The sequence below is a fragment of the Danio rerio genome, chromosome 13, assembly GCF_049306965.1.
Source record: "Danio rerio strain Tuebingen ecotype United States chromosome 13, GRCz12tu, whole genome shotgun sequence".
Taxonomy (NCBI): Eukaryota; Metazoa; Chordata; class Actinopteri; order Cypriniformes; family Danionidae; genus Danio; species Danio rerio.
In genome coordinates, this window is record NC_133188.1 from 42,625,364 (window position 1) to 42,638,458 (window position 13,095).

General features: G+C 34.4%; 1 protein-coding gene across 1 annotated transcript in view; it reads right to left on the minus strand.

Moving 5' to 3' along the window:
• Positions 1 to 2,829: 2,829 nt before the first annotated feature.
• The window catches only part of col9a1b (collagen, type IX, alpha 1b), a 40,608-nt gene continuing 30,342 nt past the window's right edge, over positions 2,830 to 13,095 (minus strand). Inside the window, exons 29-32 of the mRNA NM_213264.2 lie at positions 10,997 to 11,051; positions 7,862 to 8,050; positions 6,714 to 6,791; positions 2,830 to 3,711 (exon numbers count right to left, since the gene is read on the minus strand). Of these exons, the coding sequence (NP_998429.2) occupies positions 3,506 to 3,711; positions 6,714 to 6,791; positions 7,862 to 8,050; positions 10,997 to 11,051 (528 nt within the window). The 3' untranslated portion in view covers positions 2,830 to 3,505. The remainder of the gene's footprint in view (positions 3,712 to 6,713; positions 6,792 to 7,861; positions 8,051 to 10,996; positions 11,052 to 13,095) is intronic.

Consider the following 13,095-nt stretch of genomic DNA (forward strand, 5'->3'; position numbering starts at 1 on the left):
ATATATATATATATATATATATATATATATATATATATATATATATATGCTGAATTTTGCTGACAGAAGTAATATATATATATATATATTACTTCTGTCAGCAAAATTCAGCATACACAATAGCAAGTACAGTGATTGCAAGCCATTATCTGTTATTTTAAAGTCTTTAAAATAACAAATAAACTCTTAAAGAGCGGCATTTGCGAAGTCATTATGCAGGATTTTATTAATTTTTTTTTTAACCCTGGCAACCCTGCAGGTGTGAATCATTTTTTGAAATCGATTCAGTTGATTTTCAATTCAGTTCGTTTCAAGCAGTACTGCAGCTAGTGAAACAGTACAAGAAAAGAACAAAAAAAATATGCTAGAACGAAATAAAACGTCTGCAAAGGGAAAAGAGAAAACATAAGGAGTGGCGTAGGCAGTGCTTAATGCAAATACAGTCAAACGTTCTCAAAATGGCGACGTGTTTGCATTGGATTATTTGTTTTGAATGGATTGTGTTTATGTATTACATTGTGTTGTTGTTTTGAAACTTTATGAATAGGCTAACAACAGCTACAATTTAAAACGGAGCTGTTTTTGTATTTCAACTTACCAGAAAACGGCAACCTCCACACCTTTGTAGAGTTGAACTATGCTGTCGTCTCACCTGTAAAAAGACAGGTAATCTGACTTCTTTCACCCTTATGGTTCTTTCTTTGACGGGCTTTACTCTTTTCTGACTGACAGTGTTTTGGAGTGGGCTCTGGGGGGCGTTTGGGATCTTGAGTTTTTGCACTGGTCGTGGGTGTGTGCTACGTTCTGCTTTGCCGATTGCAAAACGTGATTGGGAAACGGTTTGCCAGAATATACCCCGACCTTCAAGTATAGTAAAACACAGTGATGTTAAACTGAATGGGGGACAGTATATTAGCCTACCATGCAGAATAGTTAGTTTCAAATGGTATGCAAAAGCTTAAAACTACTGATATTGCAAATATAAAAGTTAAAATAACAAAATATATAAATAAAAGATGTAAAAAGACGTTTGGTTAATTAAAAAATGTGATATATTATTTAATACACTTTGAGAAAAGTATTTTGGTGTCAACATGTAATATTTATTAATAGGATGTTCAAATGTGACCAGACGGAACTTATTTGTGGTTAAATATGTTATTCCAGAATGGTAGCCATGTTTTTGTTTTCAGGAGAATATCTTCCAAAATGTTCTTTCTTTTTTTCTTTACTTTTCTTTTCTAAATCATCATTCTGAAATACAATAAAATGAGCCATGAAAATAGCAATAGAAGCTGGTGTGGCATTAAAAGGCAAATAAACAAAATGCAAATTGTGAATATGATCTCTTGAATCCTATTTGAGGCTTCATAATTTAAATGCTTATCCTAATATTTCCATAATTTAACTGATTAATGTGCATTCAGTAGTTTACATTCATGTGTATTGTTTTATTACAGTATTAACATTAATGCTGATGATTCATCCTGATGATCCCTCGGTTCCAGCTCGTATCTCAGCCTGCCTGTTGGATATTTCACACTGGATGAAAGATCATCATCTTCAGCTGAACCTCGCAAAAACGGAAATGCTTGTAGTTTCTGCCAACCCGACTCTACACCATAACTTTTCAATCCAGATGGATGGGGCAACCATTACTGCATCTAAAATGGTGAAAAGCCTTGGAGTAACGATTGATGACCAACTAAACTTCTCTGACCACATTTCTAGAACTGCTCGATCGTGCAGATTTGCACTCTATAACATCAGAAAGATCCGACCCTTCTTATCTGAACATGCAGCTCAACTCCTTGTTCAAGCTCTTGTTCTCTCCAAACTGGATTACTGCAACTCTCTACTAGCTGGGCTTCCAGCTAACTCTATCAAGCCTCTTCAACTGCTCCAGAATGCAGCAGCACGAGTTGTCTTCAATGAACCTAAACGAGCACATGTCACTCCGCTGCTAGTCCGTTTGCACTGGCTGCCAGTTGCTGCTCGCATCAAATTCAAAGCTCTGATGTTTGCCTACAAAGTGACTTCTGGCCTAGCACCTTCTTATCTGCACTCACTTCTGCAGATCTATGTGCCCTCCAGAAACTTGCGTTCTGTGAATGAACGTCGCCTCGTGGTTCCATCCCAAAGAGGGAAAAAATCACTTTCGCGAACGCTCACGCTCAATCTGCCCAGTTGGTGGAATGAACTCCCTAACTGCATCAGAACAGCAGAGTCACTCGCTATTTTCAAGAAACGACTAAAAACTCAACTATTTAGTCTCCACTTCACTTCCTAAGCTGCAATTGCCTCTTTGAATATCACACTAATTGTACAAAAAAAAAAAAAAAAAAAAAAAACTACTAACACTTCCCTTCTTAGACTTTACAGACCCGAAACTTGCCTTTAGTACTTATTCATTGTTGCTCTTAGTTGTGTAAATTGCTTCCTTGTCCTCATTTGTAAGTCGCTTTGGATAAAAGCGTCTGCTAAATGACTAAATGTAAATGTAAATGTAAAATGCAATTTTCACATTTCACCTTCCTCGATAAATCCTGTTAACTGTGGAATTCAGTTTCCATTTTTATCACAAAACTAAACTCATTTTTAAAGCATTTTATCATGCAATGCGAGTCCTCTGTTCTTGAGTAATTGCAGAGTGTGATTTGCCAGCATTTTTAAATTAGCATCTACACCGAAAGAGCAATCTGAATGTGTTTGTGCCAACATTTTACCACTGGCATGTAATGAGTTATTAAAGTGAGAAATGAGTGTGAAAAGAGCTGCGGTAAGTGCAGTCAGGCAAGTGCAGTCAAAAGAGAGACCGTCCTATGTTTATTTTGAATTCATATAAAAACCTTCATATTTATTCAAACTAGTTTCCCTTGGATCTCTGTACAAACTTTGACATCGAACACCTATGTAAAATAAATAGAAAAACCATGAAACGACACATTTGCATTCCTCATGTGTATAAATCACATACAGCGCCTTCAAACCCACAATAAATCACACTGATGTTCTTTAGCAATGGGGTGAATTTCTTACTAAACCACAATCAAATCATTTACATAGATGTACAGGATATATGGCAGCATTTCTCTATATATTCTCTCTCCTTTTTATTTCAGACAGCAGGTCTTTGGCAGCCATTTCTCGTTGGTTATAAACTTGGAGCACCATCAATATTTCTGTCAGGTTTATCTTTGGCACACAGAAATGAAAAAGGCCTCAGGTCTGAAGACCGCATTGATGTTTGTTCACTTCCTAGAGCAGTTTAAAATATGAGCTGAGGGGGGAAACGTAATGGCTTTCAGGAGAACAATAAGTTCTGTCAAAGTTCATTTGAACTAGTTGACAACATCAGGTGGACAAAAAAAGTCTCTTATTTGTTTGGAACTAGAAAAGTAGACATTTTCTGGACCTTGGAGTATGTTGAAATGTTTTAGGCATTACAGCTGTGGTTAAACTATATCTGTAACGGAGTCTCTGAGAGAGTCTTGAGGTCTGGTGTTTAGTTTCCGCCTGGTCCTTTCATGCTAGAGTCTTTGAGGGATTGGTGTGCGGCCCCTGCGCTTAGATTACAGGCTGAAGGATCGCAGTAGCCTGGTGGTCCGGCCGAACCGGGTGGTCCAGGAACACCTGGCTGACCTGGAGATCCAGGTGGACCACGTTCTCCATCACGTCCATCTTGACCATATCCTGGTATTCCAGGTTCACCTGCAAGACAGCAACAGGTCAGTCATTTTTATATACTGTATTTTTGGACTGTCCATTATGTATTTGACATTAACGTCAAACGAAACAAATTTTGAATGGCGGATTTTGTTAATTACTTCACGTTTTTGTTGCTTTTTAAATTAAAGTATGGGATTATTTTATGAGAAAAAAAAATCTGTTACCTCTTTGTCTCTGAATAGTTTATATAATGGTTGCAACTTGTCAATTTGACAAAAGTAATTGTCTGTATTTTATCCAGTAAATTAATTATCTTATTATGCTTATTTATTTTAAGATAAATACATATTTTCCCACACATTTTTAATTAGGGTTGTTGAATTTAACATCAGAATTTCTCATTTCTTTTCAGAATTAGAAAAATCTAAATAAATTAGTTTCAATCTTACAGTTTTAGTTTACATTATGTTTTTTTGAACTGTTCATATGTGTTTGACCTACAGCCATCATCTTTATTTGGTTGAAGTCATACAGGTTTGTTGCTTTTTAAGGTTTGAAGTTTTTAATGGCAGATTTCATTAAATACTTCCAACATTTTTTAGCTTTTTAAATGAAACTGGGATTATATTGAGAAAAAAATACCAAAAAAAAAAAAAAAATTTTTTTGAATAAAAAACTTTTGCTTCCCTTTGATATTAATGTGTACCTAGGGCTGGACAATTTGGCCTAAAATCAAAATCTCGATTTATTGAACATTTTAACTCTATTCCGATTATTTATTTATTTATTTATTTATTTACCCTCATAGTTCACTGACAGGTTTTGTACAGTAAATATGCTCACATATTACAAGTGAGAGATTTTTTAATGAAGGGTGCATTAAATAATTAAAGGAAACACACACTATCTACTATCTATGATTATTTATTGAACATCAATGTTGAAAAGCTGAAATTAAAACACACACACTGTCCAAAACTAACTGTCACTTTTTCTTATAATAGTGAAAATGAATAACTTGCACTTTTGAAAACAAAATAAATTATTTTCAGTGTTTTTCATATTAAAAATAGAAAATAAGCAGTTTCTTTTCTAAATCAAATAACTCTTGTATATCCTGTAAATAATATTTTAAACAGTTTATTTCTTGCATCTTCATCATGTTTTAATTTAAATAATAATTTTAATGTAATTGAAAGTATGCTGTATCAAAGCATCAATGGAGCAGCTTTGTCAATCTTCAATGTAGTGTAAAGTAACATGACAGTAACAAACAGAGCAGGGTAACGTGAGTCCACGAGCGGTAAGTAATAAAAAAGTTGACCTGAAAGAAAATAGACTGATTATTGGTTCTGAATGTCGATTTTGATTACTTTTTGATTAATCACCCAGCCGTATATGTACTGAAATTTGATCAGTATGTATAAAGATGATCATTTGTTAAAATGTGTTTATTGTGTAAATACGTGTATTTACAGTGTACTTGTGGTTGATTAAATGCATGTAATAACATTTGTGCTCAATTTCTGTAATTACAGCTTTAATAACACTTTTGTCCATAACTTACCCCTTACCCACCCTTAAACCTACCCATACCACCAACCATATCCCTAACCCCACCCCTATCCCACCTCAAGAGCACCTGAAGTGTTCTTCAATTCATTGTGAACACAGTATTTATTTTCTGATGCAAGTACATAGTAGTTAAGGGCACTTAATATAAAGCGGGACCAAACTTTTTTCTCTGACTTTTTATTTTATATCATGGTTGCAACTTGGTTGGCAGGTAATTGTGAGTATTTTAATCTATAAATTGATCTAATTATCCCTTTTGCAACATTCATTCATTCATTTTCTTTTCGGCTTAGTCCCTTTATTAATCTGGAGTTGCCACAGCGGAATGAACTGGCAACTTATACAGCAGATGCCCTTCCAGCCGCAACCCATCACTGGGAAACCTTTGGCAACAAAATAATAAAAATATAAATACATATTTTATCTCACAGTCTTCCTTTTTTCAGAATCTCACAATTTTACTTATTTTTTTATTATTTTAATATACATCTTAATTTCAATTTAAACTTTTTTTAGTTTACATCTCACAGTTTTTTCTATTTTGCCTCAGAATTTTGAGTTTACCTCACTATTAAGTTTTTTTTAGAATTCTGTTCACATTTCTGAATTTTGCCTATATCCTTTTGGATTGTGAAGGGAAAGATGATTTTATATATAAGCTTTTCTTCTTTGCAACATAATATAAAAAGATAAATACTTAATTTTCTCTCATATTTTTTACTCGGGGTTGTTGAGAAGTTTACATCAGAAATTCTTGCAATTTTATTTATTTTTATTTTTTTATTTACATCTTTCAGTTTACATCTCAGTTTTTTTTTTCTTTTGCCTCAGAATTTTGAGTTTACGTTAAAATGTTAAAACATATATCTTTGTTAAATTCACATTTCTGTTTACATTTCACAATTTATGTGAATGCCTTTGGATTGTAAATGGAAAAAATAACCAGAAATTGATGTAACATATACAGTAAACTCACATTGATTTAAGATACAAGCTTTTCAGAATTGTGAGATCGCACTCATCATTATCTGTTTTATTTTTTTTTATTTCTATAGCGGAAAGAGATTTCATGGAATTACATATTTAAAAATATAATATATATAATATATATAATATATCTGCCTCTTACAATCAGAGCACAAGTTAACGACTGCATAAGAAAACCTTATTTAAAGAGACAGCTCCATTGGCCTGACAGTAAGTGTCATTGACACACACAGAAAACAGAAGCTTTTTATAAACCTCCAATTCATCAAACGTCTGACAGCTTCATTTAACACCAATTTAACTTTGCTTTCAAAAGTCTATCACCAGGACAGAGCTAAATTTATCTCCTGCATTGAGTTGGTTCAGATTCAATTGGTCTGCAGACAATATTCATTAACACCTCTAGCAATTTTGCATTATTACTGTGATTTGGCTTTGACAAGAGGAGGAAGTAGGAGATGAGAAACAGAAATAGAACTGACCTGGTAGTCCAGGAGGTCCCGGCTGGCCTTTGGGTCCCCGAACTGTTGGACCCCTGTCTCCTCTGTCTCCCATCTCACCTGAAACACACACACGTTTAGTGGCGTAACAACTAGTTTGATTTCCATTAAACACATGACAAAATATTGCAGATAGTGTTTTTTAGTAAGTGTTTTATTTTCTAAAATTATTAATATAAAATTAGGAACATATACAAGGCATATAATTGCAGTAAAAATATCAGTAAATTAGCAGTTTTCCATAATTTGCGTTTTAAGTTTTGTATTTTTGTTTATATATACTTTTGAATTGCATTATGGGATCTTGATCTTTCTTCCAACAACTTTGAACCTTGAAATGTTGGAAAAAGTGACTTTTATGAACATTTATAATAGTTAAAGTGATGTATTTTCTGGGTTTGTGTTGTGTTTTACGCTACAAATATGTAATTTTACAGCCTTATTTCTCTATATATTATTTTCTATACATTGTATAATCTCAAACTACTAATATGTAAAAAAAGTCACTTTGTTGAACCATAAAGTTGAATTTTCAACATCGACAGAGATCAACATCCTATAATTCAATTCACAATGGTAAATAAACTTAAAACACAGAGAAAAAAAACACAAACATAATTATCAGGTTTTTTTTTTACAATGTAGTAATATAGTAGTAGTAGTATTTTAACTTAAACAATAGCACTATAAAATGTTAAATATGTAATATTAATACTGTAAATTACTATCAGAATCATAAATATTTGATAATCACAGTCTGTTACTTTCACAGTCTGGGACTTTATTAACTTTTACTTGACTTTACTCTGAAAGAAATACTAATAGTGATGTATTTAATTATTCACTCTCAAATTATCAAACATTAAAGCTTTTATTCGGATGGAATAATGGTTTATAAAATTCCATTAAATGCTATCCACAAAAATGTAGCATATTTATGATAATATGAACTTTTATAATTACTACTCACATTTTTTATTGTCAATTAATTGTGCAATTAGATTTAATTATTACCCTGTTTTTAATCCCCCATTTGATAGGCCATGCTATACTCAATTAAATCACATATTGCTCTTCCAGGACCAGCAGCCTGAACTCATAATGAATCATAATGTCCCATAATGACTGACCTTTTGGCCCCTTGACACCCATCAGTCCCGGAGGCCCTTTAAGTCCCGGCAATCCTCTGGATCCTGCATGCCCCGGGAAACCACTGTCACCTTGGGGCCCGGGAGGTCCCGGAGGTCCAGGTTTGCCTGGTAGTCCAACTGCTCCAGACTCTGGTCTCCTCAGACTGGCAGCCAACTGTGCCAACTGCTCTGAAAGCACAAAGAGCAAACGCACTAATGAGTGCCGATGTTCCCCCGCTATTAGCGCTACAGTTTTCATTTCATTTCTCCACTGATTTTGATGTTGCTTTCACTAATTAGCACTGCATACTTACGGCGTTCTGTAATAATGCTACGGCGCCTCCTTTAGGTTGATGCACATATTCCTGCTTTTAGTTCTCACATAATACCTTTCCATTACTGAATGTAAAATTTTGGATTAAACAGGTATACCTTAGAGACGGAGCTTTTTTTATTATTGTGCTATTGCTGAAAACTGTTGGTGAAAACTATTGCCATTGGTATTTGTAAAAAATACCATATATATATATATATATATATATATATATATATATATATATATATATATATATATATATATATATATATATATATATAGATCCCGTACCATGTATGTATATATATATATATATATATATATATATATATATATATATATATATATATATATATGTTTGAATATGAGCTTTTTCTGCTAACCAAGACTGCATTTATATGATAAAAAATACAGTAAACTGTAAAATCTAACACCACCGCCAACCTGATTTCACCTAGTAGGACCTGTTCCTGGAGTAACATCCATGTTGATCCCGGAACAACATTCCAATCAGTCAGTTGGAATTAAAGGAAAAGTTTACAGTTTATGTTAAATTTAGGCTTACGGTTAGGGTCATGCACTTCTAAATAATTGTTATCAAACTATTATTCCCCTCTGATTTTGGGGATAATTTACAGTTATGATTAGGCTGAGGGGTAGGGAATAGATATGGATTATGTTTTCGAACAGAAATGAAGCTCCAGGATGAACATAGATGTTAATCGAGGATCGCATCATACTTTGCAAAATCGTGACATGTCTAACACTACAGTTAACACATTTGGTAGACTAAACAGAGCATGACAGTTATTGCATTGTAAACTAAAGCTCAGTGACCATTAAAAAAAGTCTTTTTGGTCTATAATATCTGTATAAAGTAATAATTGATAAAAAATGCACACTCAAGATGGTGATGCAACAGCATTATTTTGAAATTATTTAATGGATGGGAGTCAATTTTTTTTTGTACTATGGTTACTACACTGTTCAGATGTTGCATTTCATGATATTTGACAGGTTGTTGTTTTTTTCACACATCTCAACCAAAGCCTTCTGTTTCGGTTTGATTTGATTTTTGACTAATGTAGGATGTGAAATAACTGAAATGATTCAGCGTATGTTGACATAGAACTATAATGCAGTTAAACCTGCCTGGAACTACTTTGGCCATGCTATTCCCTGAAAATAATTGCATGGCTTAGAATGTTCATCAGCCAATCAGAGTCAAACATTTTAAAGTATAAAATTAATTATTCCGTTGCCTGCTTTTTGGCTGAAAGGTGTGCAATATAACTGTTTAATGCACATAGTGCCAGTCGGTTTTGATCACTTCTCTCAAACATTAGTAGTAATTACCACAGTAACTGCAGTGACAATTACCGGGGACTTCATTCATGTGTAATCTTGAGGACTGTGACAAGCACCAGGGAGCCCATTCTGGTCAAACAACTTTACAAATATGCTTTAAAGTATTTGCGAAGAGGTAGCTAACATGTCATTCTCTCTCCCATGTGTTCTCCTGTTCGGCCTGTTACTGATTCAATGTGAACTAGTTGATCAAAATTCAGTCAAATATTGCTCTGCAAAAAGCAAAACTAGTTTTAACTCGTCTATAACTTAGCAAATAACCACAGAATATGTGGGATAATCAATGGATGGCCACACATTTTGGACTTTAATGAATGTGAAATTTCTGCAGTGCCAATTTAAAATCCTTTAACCCTCAGCAATCCTTTTATTATCCTTTACTTATCAAATTCCACTCAACTTTAATAATGTGAAAAGTCAAATATGACATATTTGATGACCATAAGTGTTCTCACCTTAAGCACTGATTTAAAGCAAAGTTTCAAAGTAGACACGTCCATCATCATTAAAAAGTACAGAAATATTACACTGTTTATGCCCATGTGTATGCATTTAAGATTCTAGCACAGCATGATTTATACCTGCAGGACTGCAAATTATTCTAAAGCGCGTGGGCTACATTATAATATCAGATGTAAATATGCCAGACCAGGTGCAATGTTCACCAGTCCACATCTCTTAATGCCAACACCACAAGTGCTTTACATTTTGCAAATTTGAAATTAAGGCCCTAGACTAATTTTATTTTGTGAATAAGCAGATTATTTCCAGCTTTCAATATACACTCTGTGCTGCAGAACGCTGTTAAAGCTCACTCCTTTCATTTGTCCTCATTCATCCTTTGAATGGCGTTCTATCGTGTTTTCAATTTGCAATGGGAAATTGAGCATAAAGGAAGAGCATTGCTGCCGGTTCTACATCTTTCTTTTCCATTGTGCAAAAGGATAAAAGGGCAGAGCGATTTATTCGCGATGTAAAGAATCCAATCCCAGGCCGTGAGCCATTGAGCCGAGGCGAGGGTACAGTAGATTTCAACTTTCACTCAGAAAACATCCTGCAAATGTATGCGGGCCGATGCTCGACTGAGCTTTTTTGGGGAGGGAAAGAAGGAAAGTCATCACGTTGAGGCAAAAGTGCAGATCAGCTGAAAGCGAAATGAATTTTTCAGCAAAATGTGAATGAAAAAGTCATGAGGGAATCAGCGGAGTGCACTCAAAAGGACTTGGAGAGAGGCAGAACTGATGGCTAACTTTAGTAAAGTGTCTGCGCTCATCAGAGCAGAATCAAAAGGAATCTTTGAAACAAAACACAAATTTTTTCTTTCTCGCTTTCATCTTGTTGGTCAGCGGTTGGAGATTTCTAATGCCTTGGCGGTGTAATTGCGCCTCTGCATGCATCAAAGGGAAATGACTTTCATTTCTGAAATGATAAAAATCGGCTTCCAGACTTACCCTGCATAACTCGCATGCACACTTGTCTGATGTGTTGATCACTCGGTTCCTTGCCCTGTGAACAAAGGAGGAGTGGTTAAGAAGAATATCACAAACATATGACAGTTATAGTTATCTCATATATATATATATATATATATATATATCATAGTCATACGTCTGTGTGTATGTGTGTAAATATGACGTGTGTGATGTGTATATTATGTGTATGACTTCACTGTGGATGGCAAAGTAAGAATTTCATTGTACAGGGAAACTTGTTTTCTTACTGTCCACATAGCAATAAACAAATTGAATTTCATTTCAAGCCAATAAACTTTTCCCTGAAAGATCAACAAAATATTGTAATTATGTAGCTAGATCTGCAGTAGGTAGATCGCTGGTCACTGTAACAGGTGGAATGAACCGTCAACTTATCCAGCATATGTTTTAAACAGCAGATGCCCTTCCAACTGCAACCCAATACTGGGAAACATCCATACACTTGCATGCATGCAAACACAAACGGCCAATTTTAGGTTATTCAATCCACCTCATGTCTTTGGACTGTTGGGGAAACCGAAGCACCTGGAGGAAATCCATGCGAACACTCGAACCAGCAACCTTCTTGCTGGGAGGTGACAGTGCTAACCACTAAGCCACCAAATCGCCATATAAGATTTCTTGTAACACTTTAAATTTATTAACTGTCACTTTAAAAAAAAATAAACTGTGAATGCTAGCTAAATAAATGTATTAATTTCTTTTCATACCTAGACAGTGCAACATAATAATAATAAACTCAAAAAACATAACGCATGCATTCTGTCATTTGCATGTAAAGAGAAATCTGAGCTCAATGTTTACTTATTAATACAAAAAGGTTGACCACAGTGCTGTACACAAAACAATTCACTTTAAAAGATATAAGTAAAAGTATAATACCCATCCTTACCTACAATAAGAGCTTAATTACCTTAAAGTAATAACGTTCCCTTTTCACAAACTAAGCTGCCCGCACACCCCAAAATTCCAGATTCTTTCAACAATAAAACTAATTTATATATGGTCAAATGCTAATGAAAAATAACAGGTTTTTAACTGTCATTTGAACTCTATGGGCCCTATCATACACCCGGCGCAGTGTGGCGCAAGGCGTGACGCAGTAGTCTTTTGGTAGTTTAAGCTTGGCGCAAGAGTCGTTTTGAGGCGTTGCGCTACGTTGTTTAAATAGCAAATGCATTAGCACTCATTTGTGCGCCCATAGGCGTTCTGGTCTAAAAAGGAAGGCGTTCTGAGGCGGACCGCTGGCGCGTTGCTATTTTGAGAAACTATAATAGATTTTTCATTAGACCAAAACTAACCCGGTCTAAACTCCGGCGCAGAGTTGCGCCTCGCTTACGCACTGCTTAATACGCACAAGAGAGCAATAGGCAAATATCTTTACATATGACAAATTGTAAATATTAAGGATATATATATAGGATATAATAAGAATAGATATAGGATATAAATATAAAGGATTAAAGTATTACAAAACATTTTATTTTCTAGCCTACATAAATATGAAAAATCACTGCTTTTATGTCTTCATCTCGGGAGGCTTTTTCAGTTCATTCATAACAATTTGCTTTTGTATAATGTTATTATTATTAGCAGTATTATTTATTATATCCATATGTATATTTGTTTTTATTAAAAACGAGCTTAGATTTGCCCACCTGTCAGGTTTTAGACCATATGGGGCAAAGCATGTGTTTTAGGATATAACTGAGGTTTTTTAGCACATTTTGTTATTATTATTCATTTATTCGTTTGCTGTAAATTAGAACTGAATTTAGAAATAGTTTTGAAACGAATATTTGCGCTTAACAAACAAAAGTATCTATTTATAGACTAATTGATGTCTGTGCATAAAGGTTTCCCTATCCAAGAGCGAAAGTGAAAGTGATCCATTATCTCTCATTCTCATGCAGTAGATGCTCTGTTTAACAGTTTTCTGTTAAAAAACTGTTAACTGTTAACTGTGTGCTTGTGAAATGCTCATTTTTTCCACTTAGACTTACTTTGCGTCCTGTAAATAGCGAATGCGCTCTTGGCGCGACGCAGCTGACTCTTAA